The 27,372-nt window shown below is 39.8% G+C and overlaps 1 protein-coding gene across 4 annotated transcripts in view; it reads left to right on the top strand.

The window, feature by feature from the left end:
- LGI1 (leucine rich glioma inactivated 1) overlaps nucleotides 1–26,438 on the top strand; it is a 38,166-nt gene extending 11,728 nt beyond the window's left edge. For 3 of the 4 annotated variants that reach the window (XM_036072488.2, XM_036072487.2, XM_036072489.2), the window contains 6 exons: nucleotides 7,870–7,941; nucleotides 8,042–8,113; nucleotides 19,169–19,240; nucleotides 22,041–22,210; nucleotides 22,490–22,654; nucleotides 25,249–26,438. In XM_036072488.2, coding sequence (XP_035928381.1) covers nucleotides 7,870–7,941; nucleotides 8,042–8,113; nucleotides 19,169–19,240; nucleotides 22,041–22,210; nucleotides 22,490–22,654; nucleotides 25,249–26,084 — 1,387 coding nt within the window. In that variant the 3' untranslated portion in view covers nucleotides 26,085–26,438. The remainder of the gene's footprint in view (nucleotides 1–7,869; nucleotides 7,942–8,041; nucleotides 8,114–19,168; nucleotides 19,241–22,040; nucleotides 22,211–22,489; nucleotides 22,655–25,248) is intronic. The other variant, XM_036072490.2, reaches the window with a different exon arrangement.
- Nucleotides 26,439–27,372: the final 934 nt, after the last annotated feature.

Below are 27,372 nucleotides of genomic sequence, written 5' to 3'. Positions count from 1 at the left end.
TGTTTTATGTCTATGCTCTTTGCTTAGATATTCTTTGGCAGAAGCAGAGGAGACATGTGCACATACGTCATCTCATGTAATTCTTAGAATCTTCCAGGAAGTCTTTTTGATATTATAATTCCTATCTTGACAGATGATGAAACAGATTCACCTACTTTATGTATCATGTACATAATGAGTGGCAGTCGCAAGCTTAGAAACCAGATTCTCCATTCTATATCTGATCATTGCCATCTCCAAGTGACAACCAAGTGTTGGCTGCTCACTCTTTTCTTCTTCATCGGGAGTAGTCCTCACTGAGGGGAGATTATATGGGAGACCCCCCTCCCCCCACCCCCTACCCCCGCCCAAATCATCTCCCCTCCATAGCCAGGAGAATCTGTTCTGGGCTAGAAGGCACCATGCAGGCCACTCATGGGTCAATGACAATTCTGATGATAATGGAGATGTCACAAGTGCCTAGAGGGAGTTTGAGAATTATCAGTAGAGCCAGGGGGCCCTGGCACATGACCAGATGAGCAGTCCGGTTTGAGACAAGGGGAGATTTTCTCAGCAGGGTTACACGGCCGTTCAGCTCTCTGCAGACCTGCCTCCACACCACTCCCTGCTTCCCATGCAGAGCCCATGCATACTCTTCCAAGAATGAAGCCCACAACGCTGCAAGCATAGACTTCTACATATTTCAAGCTAGAAACGACATAGCCCCCTCATTTGACAACATAGAGAGAAGTCTTAAAGCCACACGGGGGATTTACCACCAATTCACAGGAATTAAGACCCAGGCTTTCTGATTGCCTCTTCACTGTGCTCCTTCCCTGGAACCTGGAAAAGTGAGGAACCAGGGCAGGAAACCACTTCAGCAGCCCATCAGCCTCGGCATCGACACCTGGGCTTGCCCAGTCCTTTTGCTCTTGTGGACCCCCATCTCCAGCTTCTTGGCTGGACATCGGGCAGCCTAAAACTTCACTTTCTTCCCCTGTAGCTAGATTTGCATTCTCTGATCTGCTCATTTCTTTGCTTCTCTGTTGCCACCTCGGTTTCCCTCAGGACTCTGAGCTCCACACTAACCTTAATGTCCACTTTTTTGCTCCTTTTGAATTAAATGCTCTGGTGCTAGCTTTTCAGTTCAACCAGGAACCCCATAACAACTTTATGGCCTTGGTGTTAATTTACTGCTTGTGAAGAGATGTGACCCATCAGTCTAGGTAGTTGGATGTAGACAACAGAAGGAGGAGCTAGAGCTTGAGGTGAGCAGATATCTTTCAGGGATGTCATCCTCTGTTCCCAGTGCTATATTAACAATAAAATCATGAAGGCTTTTTAAAAAATCCTATCATTGACGGGGAATTTTAAGAGTATTATCCTAAATACTTGTGGAAATCAAATATGCAATTTTAAAAGATTATTACCTTCAAAATTTACTGGATGTCTTACTCAGAAGTAAAGTCATATTTCTAAATACTTTCCTTTTAAATCAAAAAGAATAAAAATATATGAATTGAGCACTAAACTCAATATCCTAAGGAAATAAAGAGAAAATAAATAGCAATCAGATAAAATAATAAATTAGGAAGCACTAGGAATAATAAATAAATCCAAGATTTGATTCTTGGAAAAACCCAATAAAATAGCAGACATTTGAAGGAAGCAACACTCATAAATGGGGAAAGCATCAATTATTCAACAAAAGGTTTTGAGTAAATTTGAGTATTTAGGAAAGAATCAAGGCAGTGTCTCACCTCACATTATACATAAAAGTAAGTCCCAGGTGGATCAAGGAGTCACATGTTTAAAAAAAAGAATTTTTAAGGGAGTAGATGTAGGTAATATTTCATTGATCTTTATGTAGGAAAGAATGTTTTAAGAATAAAAGCAAAGAAAATATACAACGGAAGCTGATATATTTTGTTAAAAATGTGCATCTTCTATATGTTAAAAATCATGAATGAAAAGACAAATCATAATCAATAGGGAAAAACTCTTAGCATCAAATAAAGAAAAGAATAAGTAATGTTCTTAATATATAAAAGGGCTCAGAAAGCAATAAAATTGTCAAAGGACATGATTTCATAGAAAAAGAAACAAAAATTATAATTATAAATGTTGATGTGGTAAAATAGGCAAAAATATTTGTATATGAGGATGGTTATGGTAGTGTTTATAATAATAAAAATTGGAATCAACAATAAAAAATTAAATTACATCTATAACACAAAACGTACTCATCTGTTAAAATTATACTATTGAAAATTTATTGTCATGAGAAATTGTTCATGATAAAATAAGCACATGAAAAGGGCAGAAAAACATAACATCATTATCCCAATTTTATTAATATATATGTGTATATCTCATATATGTATCATGTATATGCATATCAATATCTTTGGATAGTATGATTATGCAATCTTTATTTTTTCCTTTAAACTTTTCTGTGTTTTGCAGAATTTCAACAATGAGCATATTGTATTCATAAGCAGAATACACTGAAGTGCATTCCAAAACTTTAGTCTTTACTTGAAGAAAAACACAGGTTTAAATGATCTTAATGTCACTTTGAGTCTACTTAAATTGGTTAATTAATTCCTTTTAAAAAGGGATTATTATTTAATCAGATTTCTTAAATCCTTATGAGCCGAGCAGTGTTGTCATGATTGTCTGCCAGAATGGAGATATTAAGTCATTACGTGACCCTATACTAAGCTGCTACCAGCTGTGCCAATAGGGCACTGGACGAGGAGTCTTGGGCCTCAGGACCTTGAGCAAAGAGCCGAAGGCAGACGCTTAACCGACTGAGCCACCCAGGCGCCCCTTGAGCAAAGCTTTTAACAGCCCTCTGAGCCTCAGTTTCCTCCCATCAAACAGATATTAACACCTCCCTTACCAGTTTCACAGAGTTTTTCCAAAGACCAAAGAATATAATCCAGCAGGAGTCTATGAAATATAGGCTATTATGAAGGCAACAACCATCCTTTAAACAATGAGCTGTTGCCTGCCTGGAATTAGCAGTTGGTTTGTACAATCTTCCTAAGTCTCCTTCTTGTAAGGAAACATACACTCCCTTGGTTGCAGAAGGGAAAAAAAGTCCTCCCCATTCCTCCTATAGTCCTTTTTCTACTGAATTCGTGAGGGTGCTGACTAAGGGATATAAGTGTGTCTCCTTTGGGGGTGAGGTACAGGTAGCAGCTCATCACACGTCCCTCCACCAAAACTCGACGAGGAAATGCCTGGTGTTTTCCTTCCCTGAGAATAGAGGAAATGGCAGAGACCTCACAGGTTCCCACAGGACCAGGGTGGAAGGGCAAATTCTACACTATCTCCACACAAATCCACAGGATGGCTGCTTGGCAAGGCTATGGGATCCAGATCTCTGATTTGTGGCTCAGAGTAACAAGACCACTCATATGGCACATTAGTCCCCACCGACCCTTCCAGGATGCTGCAATTGTGAGGATGGTTGTCAAATCTGAGTCTTATTATTGCAGACTCTTACCACATGTAGTTATGGGGACAGGACAGTCCACAGCACCTCCATGTCCAGAGCCACTGCTCCAACCAGACTTGCTACAAGGAGAGCAGACTGCTCTCTAGGGAAGCAGCCACAGGTAAAAGGGGGAGGGGAGTAGTGTAACTGACCTGGAAGGAAAGCCCAGGCTGCATATAAGAGTCACCTGGGGAGCTTTTGAACATCCCCATGCCCAGGCCACACCCCAAATGTAGACTTTAACTTGAACCCCTCAGGGTAAAACCAGGTATCAGTATTTTTAAAGCTTCTCAGGTCATTCCCAAGTGCAACCAACATTGAGAAGCAGTGGCTTAGGATTGAACACAGATCTAGGCATCTCCCCTGCTCCAACATTCACACACCCTTCCTTTGCAAGGCCTCTTCCATATTCTGCTCTCTCCTGAGTGTGCCTTGCACACACTTTGCCTGTCATGGAGCTAACTCAACCCTGAGGCATCCTTTCTCCTTCGGCTCCTCTGATGGCTGGTTCCATCTCTGCTGATTCCGAATCCCCAGGAAGGGACTCATCATTAGCCCAACATGCCTTTTTGAACCAGGGCATCTGGGCCTTAGGAGGCTGACCCACCTCAGGATCAGCTACTCTGGATGAAGATCTGAGCCCTTCTTGCCCTAATAATCTGTGGGGAGGGACAGAGGTCTTGTGCTATAAAACATGGCCACCTTGGTCCTCTCTAGGTCTTTTGCGTGTGAAGTAGATGGTGTGGGGTGGCACAGTTTCCTTTTAACAGGGACTATGAGATTCTTTAATATCTAGCTCAATAACAAATCATAATATTGAAATCGAACATATTTCCAAGAAATTCATAAAAATTGAGGATCAGAGTTTTACCCTCTTTATAGAACATGATTTTTAATCTTTTAAGTATATATAGGATAGTAAAATGGATATAGCCTGCTCAACTATATTTATAGTGTATGTATAATTTTATACATCTTAGTCCACAGAATCCTTGTTCATAGAAAACTACAACTGAGGGCACCTGGGTGGCTCAGTCGGTTGAGCATTTGCCTTCGGCTCAGGTCATGATCCCAGGGTCCTGGGATAGAGTCCTGCACAGGGCTCCCTGCTCAGCAACGAGTCTGTTTCTCCCTTTCCCTCTGCCCTTCCCCCTGCTCATGCTCTCTCTCTCAAATAAATGAATAAAATCTTTAAAAAAAAAAAAATCTACAGTTGAATTTAGAATCAAAAGACTAAGATAATCATTATTACCTTAACCAGAGGGATTTTTTTAGTTTTATTAAGAAACTTTTTTATTGAAATATAATATACATGGGGCGCCTGGGTGGCTCAGTCGTTAAGTGTCGCCTTTGGCTCAGGTCATGATCCCAGGGTCCTGGGATCAAGCCCCGCATCGGGCTCCCTGCTCTAAGGGAAGCGTGTTCTCCCTCTCCCACTCCCCCTGTTTGTGTTCCCTCTCTCACTGTGTCTCTCTCTGTCAAAAAAATAAATAAAATCTTTAAAAAAATATATAATACACATAATGAAAAGTGCATATATCTTAAGTGTTTATCTTGATTTTTTTTAAGACTATTTTTTTGAGCAGCTTTAGGTTCACAGCAAAATTGAGGAGAAGGGACAGAGATTCCCCATATACCCCCTACCCTCACACGTGCATAGCCTCCCCCATTACCAACATCCCCCACCAGAGAGGGACATTTGTTACAATTGATGAACCTACATCATCACCCAGGGTCCTTAGTTTACATTAAGGTTCACTCTTGGTGTTGTACATTCTATAGGTTTGGACAAATGTATAACGACATGTACCCATCATTACGGTATCATACAGAGTATTTTCACAGCCCTAAAATTCCTCTGTGCTCTGCCTATTCATTCCTCCCTCCCCACCACCATGATTTTTTATAAAGTGAACACCTTTGTAACCAGCATCCAGGTCGAGAAACTCAACACTATCCTCACCCCAAAGGCTCCCCTTGTGCTCCCTTCCAGTGACTACCCACCTCCAAGGGTAACCACTATGTTGATTTCTGCCAGTATAGATGAGTTTTACTGTTTTTTTTTTTTTTTTTTTTTTTTTTTTACTTTATATAAGTGAAATCGCATAGGATATACTCTATTGTGTTCTGGTTCATTCATATTTTTGCATGTAGTTTCAGCTTTAGCCAGAGATTTTGATCCTTGAAATCTAGTTCAATAAGCATTATTTAACCAGGAACTGTGCTCAGGGCTGGGGACACAAAAGCAAATAGGGTAAGTCCCTGCTATAAGGAACATTCAATCTAGTAAAGTAGTATTGGCAAGAATTTAATGTAAAGTGAATTCCTTTTGTTTAACAAATATTTATTCAGTGTCCACTATGGGACAGGCAGTGTTACAGGTGCTAGGGATAAACAATGAACAAGCAGATACAAATTCTAGTAGAAATTCTCTGTTTTATTTCCCTGACATGTGTGGGCAAGTTCTGCCCACTAATATCCATTTCCCGCTCTGTTTTGCATCTGCTTTCAACATAAGGGGAACTAGTGCTGAAAGCTACTTCTTCTGGCGACTTGGAGTGTACAGCTTTGAAGTGGCTGGTCCAACCATGAGGCAGTTTATAAACCAGGGAGCATGGGAGGTATTTCTCTGTATCTATTTTGCCTTATTCTATTCTCTCCATCCTTGATACTGCCTATATGGAATGAAACAAAAATCTGGAACCTAAAGAAGGCTTTGGATGTTAGCTTACTTTGGGAGTAAAGCTGAGCAATCTTGTTGCTTACCAGAACCATGAAGTAAGAAAAAACAATTGCCAAAGTTAGACTGAAATCATAAACCTTTGAATTCATTTTAATAATTACAAGCATCTAATATGTATCCTTATTCATTAGTGTTGACTTTTCAGAGCCTAGTGAATGATTTGAGTATGATGGAGGAGGGACAGAGAATCCAACATCACTCCAGGATTGATAGCTTAAGAAGAAATGGAACAGATCATCTAGTTTTATTTGTCTAATTCATGTTTTCCCCCATTTTTATGGAAAATGTCAAGCATACATAAAAGTAGAGATAATAGTAAAATTCACTTCCATGTACCCATCTTTTACCTTCAAAGACTATCGATCATGCTCAGTTCATCTCTAACCCACTGCTTTCCTTCCTCTGACTATTCTAAAGCAATCCCGGTTGTCAAATAAGTTATTCATAAACATTCAAAAAGTGAGGTCTCTTAGTTTTAATCTGCTTAGTTAACAGGCACAGAGAGGTGAAGTCAGCAAGCTAGTTAGTGGCAATTATTTTTAATCCCTAGACTTCAAAAGTAAGTCAAAAGACTACTAACAGAATATTGGACTTTACATAGTGCAGTTAAATGGTATGTGTCAAATATGAGTTGTCAAATTATGTCAAGCATCTGGTCTGGTCTGTGACCATGGTCACATTTTGGATAATAGTTATAAGTGGAATAAGAGGTTCCCCACACAAGAACCTTAATATGTAGACTGAACATCACTTGAACCCAATATAAATTTGTCATCAGTACATTTAAAACCTTATTTTTAGCTTGCGTCAACACTTTAATGAATTTCATAAATTAATACTCACTCTAAAAAAAATAAATAATTTGTATTTGTATTATTTGGCCTACAACCACCTCTTTTAAATCTCCTGTTCAGAAACTGGCAACTCTTCCAAATTGTTCAATAGGATGTTGGGACTGATGGTTGATGTTCTTTTTCATCAGTAATTTCAAAACAAAATTCTTGTGGATTTTGAAATTGCAAATAAATGTGTCCAAGTGAAACTGTTCTTTTCAACTAGTTAGTAATGAAATGGGTCTAATACCATTCCTAAGTTTCATTGTTTCCCATCTTCAGCCTGTTCTATTTTCTAAGAAGGTTAGTTGATGTTCTTTGAGCCAGTGTCAATGGCTTATCTACTTTGAGATATCAAAGCATGACTAGGCTTTAATGGAGCTGCTTTTCCAGGGTTTCCGGGCTTCCCACCCTGAGGCACCATTGTTTGAGCTGATGAGAATGTTCCAGAAGTTTCTAGAGCAAGAGGGAAAGATTGTTAGTGTCTTTGTTGTGATAATGTGCAAAATGTTGCTTTGACTGCTTTGACTGTTATACTTGTCCAGTTTTATCTCAAAATGTTACCCAAGGCATGTGACATCCACCACTGTGAGAAGTGGGGCAAAAAGCCTCTCTCAATGAGTATTTGATGAGGGGATAATGGGGGGCGGGGAAGCTGCAAAGATTACCTAAATAAATAACACTGTAAAAGGCAGATGTTCAGACACTTTTTCATACACAACTCTCACTTGTTTCTCTAAGAGATAACAGCAGCAAAGACTGACAGTCTGTCAGGTTAACCATTTTCATTGTGTACTTTTTCTGGGCAGATTATTCACATCGAACTCCTTTGATGTGATCAGTGATGATGCTTTTATTGGTCTTCCACATCTAGAGTATTTGTAAGTAAAGAAACTTTTTTTTTTTTTGACATGATAATTCAGGACAAGTGCTCTCAGGTTCCTACAGCTGTCTGACAACAAATATTATAACCTATTGCAGATTCATAGAAAACAACAACATCAAGTCCATTTCAAGACATACTTTCCGGGGACTAAAGTCTTTAATTCACCTGTAAGTATGAATGTTGCTATTACTTTTTAAGCTTACTAATGGACAATGCAGTTTGATAACCTGTGGCTCAAACACCCACTTCATGGGTAGTCCATGGAAACCTAAGAAACCCAAATGATTTCTCCCCATGTACACGTGCCATATCTCCCTCTCATCAGCCAATGTGGGTTCAGAAAACTGATTGCTATTAATATGATTAGCCTAATCCAACAATAATTAGGAAAACAATCTAATGCAGGGAAACTGTGTGACTGAAATAACTTTTTTATTATCTACATCATTACTCACTTCATGGATAATTATGGTTTGACTATATAGCTTAATTTGATATGTGCTGTTTTTCTTTTTCTGTGTAAGCCCTGACTTTATATACATTTAAACATATACTATAACCACCAGCAATGTCTACACAGTACATGAATAATTTGTTTGTAAATGAAATACTTATTCAATGGGTGACTATAGCTATAGTCATAGTTCTTCACGGGAGACAATTTTGTCTCCTGGGGAACATTCATCAATATCTAGAGACAATTTGGTTGTCAGAATTCAGGGCTGTAACTGATATCTGGTGGGTACAGGGCAGCAATGATCCTAAACACCCTACAACACACAGGACAGCCTCCACAACAAAGAAATATCCAGCCTAAAATGGCATAGTGCTGAGGTTGGGAAGCCTTGAAAAACATGAACCAAATAACTTATTTCTCCTAGCCTCTCTCGCCCCCTAAAACATACACACAAACACACACACACACACACACACACACACACACACACACGTATTTTGAAGGAGGCTAAAGGGCATGGGAAGAAAAGGTACTAACATTTATTAAGTGCCTACTATTATGTCAGTCAATTTGCCTTACATGGATTTTCATTTAATCCTCTCAACAATCCTGCCAGATAGGCACAATAATCTCCATTTTAGAAATGAGAAAACAGAGACCTGGAGGGGATATGTGACTAGTGAGCTGAATAGTTATGGGATTATAACATCAATTCAGTAGTTGAACTGCAATGGCTATTCATCCATTCAAGACTATTTTTCAAGTGCCTAATATGTGTCTCATTAGTGTTAAGACAAAGATGCAGGAGATCCCAGTGTCATTCTGTCAACTTTAATGTGTTCCCTCACAATACCTCACTGTCAGCTCTGTTCTAAGCCCCAGGATGCAGCAGGGAACAAGGCAGACAAAAATACTTGCCTTTGGAGTCTACATTCTAGTGTGTCCACAGGGTCATAATGCTTCCTCTCACCAAACCTTGTCTCAACTGCTGTTTGGATTTGCAGTAAGGGGCACTGATGGCCAGATGTATTACACACAAATCATTAGACCCTTCAAGTCTTCTGTAAAAAGTCGTTATAATAAAAAACATTTGCTTTGCTGTGCTACATATCAATGCTGTAATGTGATACAGAAATAGCTGTGTATGGTATACATGTTATGCCATTTTATCACAGAGCCAAACACTACCAAACATCATTGTTTAGAAAATAATAAAAAACAGAAACAAATATATGGAAGGAGAAATAGAAGTCATGACCTCAACTTGAGAGGTGCTTAATTCACATAAATCCCATTCAACAGAGCTTTTGTCTGATGTTCAGCATAATCAAGGACTGAAGGAAGGATGTAAGATCCACGTGTGCTCTCTGGGAACTCATGACATAAGCCTTGCTATTCCCATTGGTTCACTCAAGTGTATCTTCTCTCCAGTCTAAAGGACTACCTGACCCAGAAGGAAGGAAGGATGGATGGATGGAAGGGAGGGGAAAAGGATGGGTGGAAGAGTTAATGAAGGGAGAGACAGAGAAAGGGAGAAAAGAAGGGGAAGAGAAAACAGAAGGAAAGAGGGGAGAGATGGGAAGCAAAGGGAGAAAGAAAAAAAATCTATACAACACCCTAATGAAGAACATCTATTTTATTTGACTAGAGCCTGTTAGGTCCATTAAATGAAATGGGAATTGAAATTTGGGTCTTAAGGAGGCCTCTTATAAGAAGGGGACACTGGTATAACATGTGCTTAGCATCCAGACATTTTCAAGCTCAAGGGAACACCAAAGTCAGTCTTCAAAGAGAGTAGCATGAATCTTAATGGTCAGACAGTCAAAGGAAAGTCTAACCTCTCTGATCAGGTGCTAGAGGTGGGAAGGTGTTATGAGGGAACAGGTTAAAGTTGACTGAGTGAATATGACCCTTAGGTCTCTTGCATCTTTATCTAACACTTAGGTTGATTCATATGGCATTAGACTATTTTTGATCTACAAAAATGCAATGCCATATGATTCATCCTAAATAGTCTCTAGGAAGTGCCACACAAAGATGAATAAGATCCAGTTCCAACCTGGAAGAGCTCAGTCTGGCAAGAGGAATTAGACAAACAACTATTTTCTCACTGAGTGCCTTTGTCCCCAAGTTATCATGCTGTTCTGCAAGATGTACTTCCTTCCTTTCTTCCTTCCTTTCCTTCCTTCTTTCTTTCTTTCCTTCCTTCCCTCCTTCCTTCCTTCCTTCCTTCCTTCCTTCCTTCCTTCCTTCCTTCTTTCCTTCTTTCCTTCTTTCTTTTCTCCTTTCCTTTCTTTCTTTCAAGGAGAGATGGGTAGGGAGGATTTGAAACCCAAATGTCCCTCTGACTGCTCAGTACATCAAGTTAATTTTCCATTGTTTACCACCTATAAATAAATCTGACATTTGTTTGAGCCATTAGTTTCCTTTTTAAGATTTTAGGCTTTAAAGTGTACTTTCCTCTACCTCAGACCAACTCTTCCCAACCAAAGGCAAACACTGAATCAGTGAGGAGTTATCATCTGACCCTCTAAACTGTGTATACCGGTGGAAGAGTTTACAAAGCTCTTTCAGATTCTTGACCTCATTATAGTCTCCTGGTGACCTTACAAAAGAGGGTATAGCACTGCCCCTGTTGACAGATGAGAACGTGGAGGTGCACCCTGCATTTAAGCTGCTCCCCAGCTGATAGTGGTAAAGGCAGAAGTTTCCTGGGGTCTTTAATGAGATGTCTCATGCCCTGCCCACCACATCAGTTATAGCAGGGACAGAAAGCTTTGATTGAGCTGCTTGGGTCCTTCCACAGGACATCGTCTGAGGTGCAAATATGACTGGGGAAGAAGGGGAAGATCCTGAAGACAGGGCCCTAGCCTCACTCTTAGTCTCCAAATGCAAATAGTTGGAATGAGACATATACCTTCAGATCCAACTGGTTTCCACTCCGGCCTAACATCGAAGCTGCCTCAATGGGCCTACCTGAGCATTTATACAGATTCAGTTAGTCCCCAAGGAAGCAACAAACTTATCTCACTTTCTTATACATCTATCTCAGGAGACCTAACTTCTAAAGAGAGATTTATAGACAACTTAGAAGTTACTATGTATACCCCCTCCCCTTCAAGCTAGCTTTCAGAAAAGGGAGAATTCCTTACATTTCTGTCCTTACAATGCCAGTCAAATCCTGGGACCCTCTATTTATTACTTTATTCTGAATTACTGTCCCAATGTTATACGTGTTTAACTTTAATGTTTGAATAGTTTATATATTTCAACAAGGTTTGAATTTTTCTGCTGACTGTGTATTACTTTTGAAATCAGGGTGAAAATGCATTAAAAATAGTTTATGGCCAATGATGACAGAAATCTCTAAACATTAGGTATTAGTTTCTGTTAACATCCATGAGCCTTTTTGGTAATGATTTCCTTTGGTATCACATATGTGTCACTGTGACTAAGGCCCGGTAGAGACAGGACTGTTGGCATGCATGTATAAAAATATTTGGGGAAAACTGTCATCAATCTATATGTGTTGCAGAGCACCTACTGGTTGCTCAACATTGGAGGGTACAAAAATGCATATAGCAGTCCCCAAACTCAGGGTGCCTGTGTGTCCCCAGTCAGGCAGGCAGATGTCTTCATTTCAGCCTTCACGATGACACACATGTAAAGAGGCAGTGCAGGGTAGTGGCTGAGGGTGACCTCTGCCACCAGACTGCCGAGGTCCAAAGCCTGAACAGCTGTGGGATATCAGGAGGTCACTTAGCTTCACTGTGTCTCAAATTTCGATTGTGTAAAATGGGAGTGATAACAATAATCTGTAAAAGCAGGGACAGGAGATAAGAAAGTGCTTAGGAGTACCTAGCTCCAAAGGTTGTCATAAGATCAAATGAGTTCATCTATGCAAAGTGCTTAGAGCCTGGTATGCAGGAAACACCGTTATCGAGGAATAAACTAAAACTCCCTGCCTAACCTCTCTTGGTCCTGGATCAGGATTTCAAGTGCCATGGTGTTTTTATCCCCTTTAAAGATTCTGTATGAAATTAAAATAACTGCACTTGAAGCACCGCAAATTCCGTGAGACAACAACTCAAGTGGCGAAGCTGCACTGCAGGGAGGCTAGGAGCACCCCAGATGGCTGTGGGTGCTGCTTTCTCAGCAGCAGAGCCCAGCGGCACTGAAACAAACTTGCTGTCGAAGCCAGTGTGGTCTGCCTCAGAGAGGAGACTTTCCAGTAGGTTCCATAGTCATCATCAGAGGTTTTCCCAGGTAAACCAGGAAGACACCAAAGTAGAGGGAATGGTCATCCCCCCTTTTGGGAAGGACAGACTGTCTGTCCTTGGGAATGCTTGACCCTACTCAGCTGGTTTCAAGGCAACTAGATGTTCAGTTGGGCAGTGTCCTGGTGTCTTAAAGAATGTTCCTTAGGCAGGCTCTGAATCAGGACTAGGGAACTGTGCTTAGTGGAAGGCACACTTTAAAGAGCCTCCACATTGTTTTGGAATGATTGCCACGGGGAGGTGATGAGGAGGGAGGACACGTTGTGAGCAGCAGGTCCCTGTGATGTGGGAGTGGGTGGCATAGGGCAGTTCACAGGCTTTGCACTTTCTTCCTAACTCAGTGTCTTGGTACAAGGGGCCTAAGAGAAGCAACCTCTACTCTTTTCTTTGTCTAGATTGCTGCCCTTCCTCTTCTCCATTCCAGCCTGCCCCATTCATTCATTCCTTTCAAAGTATCTACTGAAGGCTTACTTTTGCCAGGCACTAGGAATATGGTGGTAAGAAGAGCCTCCTTCCAGAACTCACTACAGAATCAACCTAGAAAAAATTAACATGGATGAAATATGTCCTCAAACCTTTCCTCATCTCAGGGCGCCTGGGTGGCTCAGTCGGTTAAGCGTCTGCCTTCAGCTCAGGTCATGATCACAGGGTCCTGGGATCGAGCTCCACATTGGGCTCCCTGCTCAGCGGGGAGCCTGCTTCTCCCTCTCCCTCTGCTGCTTCCCCTGCTTGTGCTCTCTTTCTCTCTCTCTGTCAAATAAATGAATAAAATCTTAAAAAAAAAAAAAAAAAACAAAACCTTTCCTCGCCTCATCTTCACTCCTCCTGATCAGTTCTATCCGCTCCCCACCCCCCGGACATTCCAGTGCACCCCTATTCCCTATAAAAACCTGTGGTCAAACTCACTGACTCTAAACTACATGGCTTAAAGTGTTGTCTCTCCTAATATTATTAATGATGAAGCCATAGCCTTTCATGGTGAAAAATATAAAGATGTGATTTAAGATCTAGAATAGAACTTGCAGATAATTCTGACCAAGTGATCGTTCACTTTGTAGAAAAGAAAACAACCACAGCTCAAACCCAGATATGCCATTCCCAGACCATGTCATTTTCACCCCGCTCTGCTGCCCAATCCAAGGAGCCCTGGTGAGGATGGACAGGCAAGGGGTCGGCTTGGACAGTCACCAGAATTTTCTTCAGTCATACCACGCACAACGTCTTTTCCTGACCACTCATGGCCACGTCCGACTCCTTGCCTCTCTCTCTCCATCAGCCTTCTAATGTGTCTTCCTCTTCTTCCTAATAATACTTGTATTTAGTTTAAAAATCCAGCACTAGGGCATCTGGGTGGCTCAGTCGTTAAGCGTCTGCCTTCGGCTCAGGTCATGGTCCCAGGGTCCTGGGATCGAGCCCTGCATAGGGCTCCCTGCTCAGTGGGAAGCCTGCTTCTCCCTCTCCCACTCCCCCTGCTTGTGTTCCCTTACTCACTGTGTCTCTCTCTGCCAAATAAAAAAATAAAATCTTAAAAAAAAATAAAAATCCAGCACTGATTTGACCCTTGCCCACCTAGCAGACTTTCGAAGAGGAAAGAGGTCCCCCACACCAATTCAGGCTCACGCTCTTTCAAGCCATCTCACTCTGGACCAGAAAGAAGAAGGGGAGAGAAGAAGGTCTCTAGACCTTCAGGACCAGTAGCATGTCTCTCTGGAATCTCTTGCTTTCCACACAAATATCCCTCATGAGATGAACTCTGTAGTAATGACTGAAAGAAAATATGACAAAAATCTTAATAGTGATTACTTCTGCCAGGATGATTATTTCATCCTTTAAAAAAATAATTTTTACACTTTCCAAATTTTCTTGATGAAATAATAAGTATTATTACATATATATGTATATATGTATGCATGTGTATATATATGTGTGTATATATCAGAAAATATATATTCCAGTGACATATATATCACTATTTTATTTATTTATATATATATAAATAAAGTTTATTTATATATATATATATCAGTAAAAGATGGGACACTTAAAAATACCAAGGCATAAAGTTCTGTCTACTCAGAGAGGCAAAAAGAATAGATGACCTCAGCCTCCAGAATTGAGCATTTAAAAGTGCTTAGGTATTAAATATCACTGGTTTTGACAACAAAGAAACAGATTAGTTTTGTAGTCTTGATTATCTGACATAAGGCTTAAATATTCACCTGCAGATGCCAAATTTTTCCCTGGAATCCATTTCAAAAGTGTGTATATAAAAAATATTAGTAGTTGTGTGTGTTAATTTTCACCAAAAAATGAAATTGGTATTCTTTGTTCAGTTTTGCAGATGGAGAGACAGAAACCAATACCCCCCCAGTGACCACACTGTACTCAGTGATGCTGGGGATGACAGTAACGGCCATTTTACAAAAGATACAGAACGTATTTCAACCAGAGCATCTATTAGGGGAAAGGGAATAATAATATGAAGCTGTTAGTCTGTGAAGCTGGGGATGATGGAGGAAAAGGAGAAACTGAGAAAATTGAATGAATTCGATTTTCCATTTTGCTCTCCAATAGCAAGACTCAGTGCAGAGATGGAATCTGAAGAATCAAATGATCCTAACATCAAGCCTAAAAACCTTAACCCTAACCCATGAAATGCTATCTCAATATCTCTAGCTGTTTAACCTAATAGGCACCAGATCCTCACCCTTTTCACCTAAGGACCAAATGCTGAGGAAGCTTCAGGGAGCATCAGGGACTTGTTACTTTTTCTTCCTGGCAGCCCTGGCGCAGAGCCCTCAGGAGCCCTCTCACCCCTACTCCACCCCCACAGAAAATTTCCCACAGAGATGCCCATGATGATTTTTGAAGCTCCAGGCCCTCCTCAAAGCTGGGTTTCAGCTGGTGTAAGGAACCCAGAGGGATGGCTCCAAATCTGGACTGACTGCAGTCCTAAATTTCCCCAGATGATGAGGGCCTGAAGCCATGTGGTCATCTTGTGAGAAAAATGGGAGCTCCATCCTGAAACCCATCTCATGCAAGAACTAACATCATCTGACCACTCAGACTCCCTTGTGCTGACCCTGATAGTTACACTCTGGTGAGCCCGGTAACTTCGGGACTTTATGAATGAAGTAAAATAATTGATTTAGAATCACTAAATCTTCACTGGACAGAACCATTCCATACACAAGTACTAAGCAATGGGGTCTTTTTAAAACCTCAACTTTATTCTTTGTTTCTTCTGAATTTAAAATAACAATACATGCTTGATGATAAAAACTCTCACAATCCAGATGTTTATATAGCAAAAGTAAAAGATTCCAAATGTAAAAAAATTATATCTCCTTCCAGACCTTTCTTCATGCATTGTTAGCCATGTATCCTCCTTCCCCAAGTGGGATTACCCTCTACATCCTATTCTCCAATTTCTTTTTTTTTCTTTTGGGCATCATTTCTTGGCAAATCATAGAGATCTACCTCATGTTTTAAAATCTCCTGCAAAGTATTCCATGTTAAGTATAAACCATCATTTATTTACACAATCCCTTATTAATGAACATGTAGGTTGTTTCCAATTCTTTTCTACTATAGATAATGCTAGATTAAATATCTTTCCCTAGTTGTGCAGTGGGTCTCAAAATAATTCCAACTCTCTTCACTTAGTAAATTGGTAAATACTCTTAACTGGCCAGCTAATTAATGTGTGGAGGCATTTCATCGTTCTCTTCTTAACTTTGCAGATTTTGCTGATCTCCTATGTGCCCTAATGCATCCTTCACCGTTGACCCATCAGCCCGCACTGGAAGGCTACTTTATATAAGGACCCCGTTACATTTGTTTTGCAGAATAATGCCCAGGCTTTATCAGCATTGTTTTCCTAAGACATTCTCTGCTCCAGTCCCTGCTGCCTGCTTTCTTCTTACACAAGTGTAAACCCTGTCACTGAGGCCTCCCAAAGACTTTAGGGAAGCTGTCTGAACTCCACTTAATGGGACTCGGAAGGCTTCCTCTCCTTTCTGGGTCTTACTTCCTCTTGGTTCTGCCTCTTTTATGAGTCCAGGCAGACTTCTCATGCCTACTCCTCACCAAACCTAGGCGTGAAGCTCCATCCTATCTTTTTCAGAAAAAGTCCACTGTGAGTCAGTATTTCACTGAATTTTGGCAGTGAAACAGGAAAACGAGTAACACCGAGTACAGTAAATCCAGCCACCATTTCTGCCTCTGGCACCCCTCATGCCGCTCTGCCTCCCCCTCCCACTGGTCCCCAGAGTGAGAGCCTCCCTGTTACAAGAAGTCCTCAAAAGGCATAAAGCCTCATTTTACAGCCCAAGAAGGTCAGCCTTCCTTCATCGGCTCCAGCCCCCAACTCTGTTGACTTAAAAGTCCTCCATCTTCTCATGAAAAAACGATGTCTCTCTACCCCAAGAGCCTTGTAGCTCCAAGTTTGTGTCTTAACAGCTGCTTCTGTGGTTGGCCTTCACCTTGGGTATGTGAGGTCTAGAGCTCTATCCTTTGGCCAGGAAGTGGAACTACCAGATTTGCTCGTTGTTTAAAAGAACAGCCTTGGAAAAAAGAATAATAATAAAAGAACTGCCTTGGGCAGCAATGCAAACATGGTGCCTCTTCCTGGGCAACCCTGGTGGCAGTAGTAATTCACGAGTTTCTTCATTTCACGTCCGCTGTCCTATGACCCAGCCTCCTCAAACCTTGTGCCCTGCAACCAGTTGCAGTTTGTTTCATCCACTTAGAAGTTCACATGAGAACTTTAAGACACATGGTGCCAGAAAATAAATTGAGACACATAACTTGGGAGTGACTCAGGACTAGACCAAGACACCAGGAAGTCTCTTCATTCAACCACTAGGCAGAAAGGTGAATTATAGACACATTCTCTTGAAAAGTCTTCTTTAGCAACATTTTATTAATCCTAATACCACTACAGTCATAGTAGTTCTTTCATATGGCCAGTTTTCTAAATGTTATTTCTTAGGCAAACCCTTCTCCTTCTTTTCCCCTCCCCCTCCTCCCTGCTGCCCTTTATTGAGAATAGACCAGAAGCCAGGTACCATCCCGAGTTATCTCATTTACTTTTTCTGTCTTGTGACATGAGGTATTATTACCCATCCCCCTGCCTAAAAAAAAAAATGAAAAAATTGAGTCCTGAAGAAGATTCAGAATTAAAGTCACACAGCCAGGAACTAGTGGAGTCAGGATCCAAACAAAGCTCAGAATGGCTCCAAAGCTGTGCTCTTCTTTACATAATGGACCGTCATTGAGACGGGAACATTCTGATTCAGTTCCCATTCTTATGTTCCAAGGTTCATTGAAGTTTTCCAACCTAGTCGTAATTTCTAAAACTCAGGAAAACAACATAATTAACTTAAAAATAGGTTTTAAAAGTCTTGAATGTTTGCACTTGAGAAATCTCATATTAATTAGAGCAGGTAGAAGAAGAATTTTGAGAGTCTTTTAAATGGAATTTGAGAGAATTTTCAAGGACTTTGGAGGCCAACAACATAAGTTCTTTTTGTTTTGGTTTAGTTTTTAAATTTTTTGTGGAAAAAATTTCGTAAGAAAAGTATATAATAGATAGGTGTGTACACACACACACACACACAATGCTGATTAAAAATAGAAAATTATCAGTACCTACATCCCTTGCTACTACTTGTTACGTCCACATTTCTGCAGTATGGACACATTTCCCTTTTCTTGATATCATCAGGACTACTCCTTACTCATTAGCTTTGATTAGAATTATTCCAGTGATTCATGAAAGAAAAAATAGAAAGAGAAAGAGAAAACAGTTCCTGTGACAATAAGAACTGGAAGAGAAGGAAAGGAGATGATTAAAGAGGATGGATGGATGGATGGGTATTTGTGAGAAAGTTGTTTTCTGAGGTCAAATGAATGGAACTAAAAGAAAAGAAAAATATAAAAAGGGAGTATATGCTTTGAAAAGAAGAAAGGATGTGCTGGCAGGGGGATAGGCTAGAAGGTCCCCCAACTCTAGAGCTATTGGCACTATCAGTTGGGGGTTTGGCCACTGTCTGGAGCAAGTGAGAAGGAGAGAGGGAGGAGCAGGGGCAGGCTGAGTGTGAGGGGAAATGGGCACTGTCACCCATTTAGTTAGTCATTATTTGGGACACATCCCCTAGACTGAATGTCTAAGAGTATGAATCTCATTTCCATTCTACATAGAAAGATCAATGCCCAACATCATTTTTTGCTGGTTTGTTAGTTTCTTTTTTGCCATGGTACATAAGTGCCATAAATGCTGAGTGAGCATTGAAGCAAAGAGACCAAGAATTGAAAGTGTGATAGTGGGAATCTGAGTAGTATCTTAGAAGAAGAAATAAAAAAGGTACTGCAAGTAATTTAGTGTAGTCAGGAAAGAATAAAAGGGATTCATAATTAAGTTTTATCATAAAATGCATCTATTTAGTTTATGATTACAGTTTACATCGCTCTTTTTTTTTTTCCAGGAGCCTCGCAAACAACAATCTCCAGACACTCCCAAAAGATATTTTCAAAGGCCTGGATTCTTTAACAAATGTGTAAGAGGACCTAAGAAATCACTGATTTGATTAATTTGCAATAGTTAACAAAGAAACTTGGTATTGATGTTTAGAATTTGTAATTGGCTTTAAAATTAAATAAGAATTTTATAATTTAAATTTTAAATTGGCTTAAATTTTAAATTTACTTGAACTAATGTTTGAGTCTTCTATAGTGAAGACTCAATATATATATTCTATATTCTGAATATATAATGCCCAGGCATTCCTTGGGGCAAAGTGTGTATCCTATGGGAGGGAGTGCTGATAAGGGACTTTGAGGGGGTGGGAAGAGGAGGCCCAGAGTGAAATTTCAAGATGCCTTTTTTCTCAGGAGGTCCAGGAAATGGGGCTATAAAGGAAAAACTTAAAGGAGTCTGGGAAACTGACAGAGTACAGATGAAAGGTTACACCCATGGGTTGGTCAGTCAACAGAGAAATGGAGCAGGAAGTGGGGGAAGGGAGGCAAGTTTGCCTTTTCTCTCCTTAGACTGAACAACAACTCTAGGCTTAATCCCCAGGAATTTGGCTTAAGCCCCAGGAAGGGAATGAACTTAATTATTTTTGACCCTTTTTCAAACAAAAGAGCTTTCAAACTTTGACTTTTAAGCCTCAGAGTGAAAGATCTTTGTAAGGAATTTGTATATTTTGCTGTAAGCAAAGCAAGTAATATATGCCTAACTCTCTCAAAAGCAATTTAGCTTCATTAAGTGCCTTCCAGACATTAGAAGGGTATTTAAATGGTCATAAGGTAGATACAGGAACAAATGAAAGGATATATGAAAACAAAATGTTTCTTATCAATTCAGGTACTTTGCTATAGAATATATATTCAAAACAACTTTTCTCCAATAACAAAAGATCTGAGTCAAGTATTTTCTCCTAAACCTAGTATTTAACTTCAAATCAGTAAGCTAATGAAAAACTTTCTTTGTTCCTTTTGGTATTTCCCCAGCCCCTCCTCAATGCCTATTACCCCAAGTCCTGAATGATGGTTTATTTCCAAGAGAGTGCAGGAAGCAGGACACTTCCAAGAGAGTCTCGGACAGACCACAGTTAGCCGTTCTGGTTTACAATCACCCAGAAAAGTTGACACTCATTATTTGGGGTCAGAATATTCTTGGGAGATGCAGTCAGCCCTGGGATGTCTTGGAAGTTAGATGATATACCATGGCCGACTTGGGGATACAGCTTATTCAGGCATCATCTTCTGGCCCATCCTTGTGTCAGCATGAGCAAAAACCAAAATAACAACAACAAAACCCACTTGAAATTGGCTCAGTCTCTAAGGAAATCCCATAATGGGTTTGGTCTCTTGGGCCTACCCTAATACGCCCAAATCAAGAATTATCTAAGAACAAGGTTCCTTGACAGCTTGTCTTTTAGAGGATTTCTTGGTTTTCTTGAATGTATCCCCAAAAAAGCATTTTTAAATGCTTCAACATTTAAAAATTATTCGTGTGCTGTGTGAGACTAGGCAATACCTATCTTGGGAATTCTGTGTGACCAAGAAGGGTTTTAGGAAGGAGCTGGAATTTCTGAACAGAAGCAATGCAAATAAACAGAAAACCTGGTGAGTTGGGATCATGTGTGGAAATTTAAATGATCCATGCTGTATAGTTTATTACAGACATGAGCTGCTGGATGTCTGAGTTAACTCCGCTGTGTCAGTCATTTCCTATTAAAACTGAATTTGTAGACCACGGAATAGGATCAGGATGAATTACATCTCTGAGGAAGAACAAAAGCAAATAGCTGATTTAATTAAATATGATATAATAAGCACTATATTCTATCCTCTAGACCTGCACTCCAATACAGTAGCCACACATGTGGTCACCAAGCAGTGTTCTAAGTGTAACTAAGGAACAAAGCTTTAAATTTTTACTTAATTTTTAGAAAATTAAGTAGAAAACTAAGTTAAATTGAAAAACTGATTCTCAGTTCGGTTATTGCAAAACTTAATTATGTTTGGAACAACTTGGATGTGTGAGACTATTTTTTTCCAACTATAAATTTTATGAAATCTAAATACAGATCGCATACTTCTGATGAAAATTTAGCATCCAAATTGAGTTATGCTCGAAGTGTAAAATACACACTAGACTCCAAAGACGTAATATTTTTTAAAAATGTAAAATACCTCATTAATAATGTTTGTTGGCTACACAGCTAAATGATAATATTTGTGTGAGATATTAAATAAAATATATTATTTTAAAATAAATAATAAATTATTTTAAATCAAATATATTATTAAAATTAATGTCACCTATTTCTTGTTACTTTTTTTAGAAATACAGAAAATTTAGAAAAAAAATTAGAGATTTTATTTATTTGAGAGAGAGAGAGAGAGAATGAGTGGGAGCTGAGGGAGAGGGAGAAGCAGGCTCCCTGCTGAGCAGGCATCCCGACACAGGCTTGATCCCAGGACCCTGGGATCGTGACCTGAGCTGAAGGCAGACGCTTAATGGACTGAGCCACCCAGGTGCCCCTAGAAAATTTTAAATTACATATGTAGTTCACACTATATTTCTATGGACAGCACAGCTCTAGACAGAGCTGCCTTTGATCCAAGAGGGAATAACTTATGAGGTTCTATTGACTGGGTGGCATTCAAGGGTGCACTGTGGGAACTCTCTGAACTCAAAGTGAATGGTCAGTCAGGATCAAGGTAGATTATGGGGCATGATGTAAAGCCAGGTAAAGGCATTCTGCGTATGTTAATTGCTGAGGTAGCGATCATACATACGTAGGTAGGACCCTCATATAGCAAAATCAACTGAAGTTTGTCTTTCAGGGACCTGAGAGGGAATTCATTTAATTGTGACTGTAAACTGAAGTGGCTAGTGGAATGGCTGGGCCACACCAATGCAACTGTTGAAGACATCTACTGCGAAGGCCCCCCAGAATACAAGAAGCGCAAAATCAATAGTCTCTCGCCCAAGGATTTTGATTGTATCATTACAGGTAATGTATTCCAAGTCATTCCACCTCATAAAGCTAACTTAAGGGCTACATGTTGTGTGTGTGCAGGAATTGATATTTTTTATATCTTTAAAAACCAAATGACCAATTTTAATTTTTAAAATATGATAAAGCATTAAAACTTGGTGGGTTTAAAAGCAAAGTAAAATGATCATTTTACTGTTTCTCTTAAATAAATGTATCTCTTAAGGACATTTGAGATCTAGCCAAGGAACGAGGCATTAGCACACGGTTATTCATCATCATTTCCTGTTTTTGCAGAATTTGCAAAGTCTCAAGACCTGCCTTATCAATCACTGTCCATAGATACTTTTTCTTATATGAATGATGAGTATGTAGTCATTGCTCAGCCTTTTACTGGAAAGTGCATTTTCCTTGAATGGGACCATGTAGAAAAGACCTTCCGAAATTATGACAACATTACAGGTATGAAAAGCCTGATTGTATTTTGAATAGAAAGTTAAGCAGTTTCGACCAAGGGCAACAGAAAAAGACAACTGGTATAGGGGGATCGTTGGGCACGCTAGAGTCCTTTAATCCCCAGCGGTACCATTTACTAAATGACTGGGGATTGTTCCCTAAACCTTAATTTCCTGACTTGTAAGTGGGAATAATAATACCTAACTCACGGGGTTGTTGTAAGATAATGTATTCATAAGATAATATGATCACATATTCAAGAAACTTAGCATAGAACCAAGCATAGTAAATGCCAAATAAAAGGTAGATTATTTTTATTTGAAAGAAAAATATTGGACTAGGAATCATGAGTTTTAATATAGGTTCTGCCACAAACTAGATGGGTGAGCCACTCATCCTCACTGGGCCTTCCCTTTTTCTTAACTATAAAATAAAGATGTTATTTTAGATCAATGAGTCTCAAGCTCTGTTGTACAAACGTGACCCCCTCAAAATGTTAATGTACTCCTGTGACAAAAAGGGATTTTGGTCCAATAAATCTGTGAACCATATCTCCCTCTTGGAGATTCATAATAATTATGCATTAGAGGCCCTGAGAAGTCTAGCAGTGAGGAAGCCTCTTTCCAGTGTTTTGTGCATTTAATTTGACCTTGGAAACCACTTTTCTTCCATGAAAACTTTTACTTAGGTGACCTATTAAATTTTGTTCTCATTTCAACAACTTTATAGTTTTTAAGTAAGTTAGAATATGGGGCTCCCTCTAAAATGTTTCCATCAGCTTTAGCTTCTAATACCTTTAAATCTGCTCCTGAGAACATTCATACCTCCCTGTAAAAGAGTTCCCTTCTTGGGTGGGAAGGGTCATAATTAGATTGTGTTGGTGGCCGCCAGCCCCATTGTTTACAGGATTGAGACAAGTCTGGGGCTTGCTTGAGACTGAGGTGCCCAGATGAAGGGATCTTCTCCAAACTGAGGTCCTCCCAGAAACCTCCTTCTTTCTCAAGGAAGAAGGTCATGCTTCCCTTTTTCCCAAAGCCCCCTCAATTTTCCAATGAACTGCAGCAGCTTTGTGCAGTTTAAACCAGGTTCTTCTTACCTGCGTATGTCCATCAGTTATTCTAGATGAATCTTAAGATGAATACTTGAAAGAGAAATGAATCACATATATGCATACTTTCAGAAGACATCATCTCATCTAAGATGACAAATATATGCCCAATATGCTGTCACTATGACCTCCTTTATGCCAGAAAGACATCACTAATCAATGTCAATGCTCTTGCTTACAGAGTGCAGACCTGACTACAGATTCCTCAACACAGTTTTTCAGGCAGTTTCCCAATCAGTCAGTTGATCAGTATTGATACATAGTTGAAATCTAGTGGCCATTCCTGATCTAGGTCAAATCCTCATTGTACAGAAGAGAAAACTGAATTCCAGAGAAGTTAAGTGATTTTTCCCAAAGTCACACAATCAGTTGAGTCCTGAAAAGGGTCACAAATAGAATAATCTCACCTATTAGTAGAAAGAGTTGATGCAGAACTTACTGCCTTGGAGCTTCTAAAGTTAGAAAAGGCTTGGGGCCCAGATTTGCCCTGCTCTCTTTGGATTTCCTAGAGCCAAGCTGCCTCTAGTCCATATTTACTGATAAATGATATTTACATTTATTGATACCAAAAAGATACTGAGCAAGGACACTGATCCATATTGTTCTCTAAGATTTCTCAAAATAACTTTTAGGAGTATCACCTATGACTGTACCCCTCTTTCATTTTTCTCAAGGATTTCTCTTCCTTGTCTCCTCTCTTGCCACCAGTGACCTAAAGCTTCAGAAAAATGACAAGTGGCATCTCTCTCCTTTCCTAGAGGAAAATCACCTATTTTTAGAGCAAGAAGCCATTCACACTAGGAACAAACCAATTTCTGGTAGAACCATGGGCTACCATGGGCTACCCAGATGACTGCTCAAGACTTTGTAGGGTGGTTCTAGAAACTTGTGGGATCCTAGCCCAAGTCAGAAGCCCTGGAATAGCTCACCTCCCCACAGGTTGGGTTAAAAGCATAGAGATGCTGGTAGACCTGAGTTTGAATCCCAACTCTGCCTTCTCCTAACAGCACTGAACCTCTCTGAGTTCAGTCTGCTCATCTGCAAAAGGGAGGATAATAATATTTATCTCATAAGATTTTTGGGAATTTTTAATGAGATGATTTGACAAAGCACATAGTTGGTGATCAATAAATGGAAGTTTTCACTAGAATTACTATAATTAACTCATGATGTGTCAGGGAAAGCAATGCTTTCTTTCTGCAAGAAGTGAGAGGAGAAAACTCAAGCTGTAGCTGTGTGTCCTGAATGTCTAGTGCAGGTTGGATGTGACTTGACAACTCAGTTGTTGGTAACAAGGCCTCGTGAGGCACAAAGGCACAGAAATTCAGGATCCTGCTGCCATTGGGCCTTGGAGATTGGCCTTGCCTATTCAACCAAGGAAATCTCTTATTCCAGGCTGATTTTGGTGGAAGTTGTATGGCCTCAGGCTGCATGTTTACATGCTGCAAAAGAGGATGGCCATCCAACTAATCTCTCATTTGTCTTTTCCCAGGCACGTCCACTGTAGTGTGCAAGCCTATAGTCATTGAAACTCAGCTCTATGTTATTGTGGCCCAGCTGTTTGGCGGCTCTCACATCTATAAGCGAGACAGTTTTGCAAATAAATTTATAAAAATCCAGGATATTGAAATTCTCAAAATCCGAAAACCCAATGACATTGAAACATTCAAGATTGAAAACAACTGGTACTTTGTTGTTGCTGACAGTTCAAAAGCTGGTTTTACTACCATTTATAAATGGAATGGAAATGGATTCTACTCCCATCAATCCTTACATGCGTGGTACAGGGACACTGATGTGGAATATCTAGAAATAGCCAGAACACCTCAGACACTCAGAACGCCTCATTTAATCCTGTCTAGTAGTTCCCAGCGTCCTGTAATTTATCAGTGGAACAAAGCAACACAATTATTCACTAACCAAACTGACATCCCTAACATGGAGGATGTATATGCCGTTAAGCACTTCTCAGTGAAAGGTGACGTGTACATTTGCTTGACAAGATTCATTGGTGATTCCAAAGTAATGAAATGGGGAGGTTCCTCATTTCAGGATATTCAGAGGATGCCATCACGAGGATCCATGGTGTTCCAGCCTCTTCAGATAAATAACTACCAATATGCAATTCTTGGAAGTGATTATTCCTTTACGCAAGTGTATAACTGGGATGCAGAGAAAGCCAAATTTGTGAAATTTCAGGAATTAAATGTTCAGGCACCAAGATCATTCACGCATGTGTCCATTAATAAGCGTAATTTTCTTTTTGCTTCCAGTTTTAAGGGAAATACACAGATTTACAAACATGTCATAGTTGACTTAAGCGCATGACACACCAAATTCTTTGGCTGCCATCAGAAACTTTCTACAGTACATGATCCGGATGAACTCAATGCATGATGACTCTTCTTATCACACTTGCAAATGAATGCCTTTCAAACATTGAGACTGCTAGAACCAAGCACTACCGGTATCTCCATCCTTAACTGTCCAGTCCAGTGACGTGGGAAGTGACCTTTTATAAGACAAAATTGAATCGTGTGACTGTTCTTTGCAGTGAAGATGTGTAAATAAGTGTTTAATGGTATCTGTTACTCCAAAAAGAATTATTAATATGTACTTTTCCATTTATTTATTCATGTGTTCAGAAACAACTGCCAAATAAAATGTTTACATTTTCTTTCATATCCCAAAGGTAATTATTTACAGTTGTTTTTTTCTTGGTGATGGTATGTTGAGGAAATAGTTTTACACAATAGGGTTATGTTTAGATGAAGAGCTTATGGTGTGAATAAGGAGTGAAGACGAAACACTGATATTCATTACCCAAGATTTAGGAACAAGTTTATCAGCTGATTTGGAACATTCAAGGGTGTTTCCAAAGGTCATGCTTTTAAGAACATTTTGTGGTAAAATGGTGACAAACTTAAAGCAGGGTAGAGAAATTTGCTTATTTCAAGAAGACTGATTTGAAATAAATAGTAAGACCCATCCTTTTCCTGACAGCTCTAGCTAAAAAAATTCTTCAAAAAACTTATAAAAGAAGCAAAAGTCAAGATTTTCAATTTTAAGAAAGCTATTTAGGGACTTTCTAAGTGTCTGACCCTAGAATCATCTGAGAGCTAATTGAGATTGTAATCTTATAGTACTTGCCTCAGATTCACCCAATATGTAGGCCTCTTGATCTGATCACTTCTAGACATCAGTTTGGATGTTACTGACATGCTGCAGAGTGCCCAGAAGGCTCATATTTGATTTTCTAAATTCCTACTCCTGGATCACATGGTTTGTTAGCACCTAGCACAGTGCCTATGGTAGGCTAGGCTCTCAAAAACTGCTTTAGAAGACGCATGTGTGTCCTCCTGTTATAATAATAAACTTCCTAAGTCCCTTTGATCTAATCAGTCCTATTTATTGAGTACCTATTAAGAACGGGGTATTGTTCCTGTGGTGTTGGGGAGGAGAATTGAGGAGGAATTGGGCATGGCCCTTGCCCTCTGGAGCCTTAGACTAATTGGAGGGTTAAGACACAGAAACCTACAGAGTAAGCCGTAAGTGCCAATCATCATCTGAACATTCTGATTATAAAGATCCCAGGAGTATCGAAGATGAGTTCCTG

Source organism: Halichoerus grypus, chromosome 7 (assembly GCF_964656455.1).
Source record: "Halichoerus grypus chromosome 7, mHalGry1.hap1.1, whole genome shotgun sequence".
In the NCBI taxonomy this organism is placed as follows: Eukaryota; Metazoa; Chordata; class Mammalia; order Carnivora; family Phocidae; genus Halichoerus; species Halichoerus grypus.
This window is presented reverse-complemented; position numbering and strand designations above follow the sequence as displayed.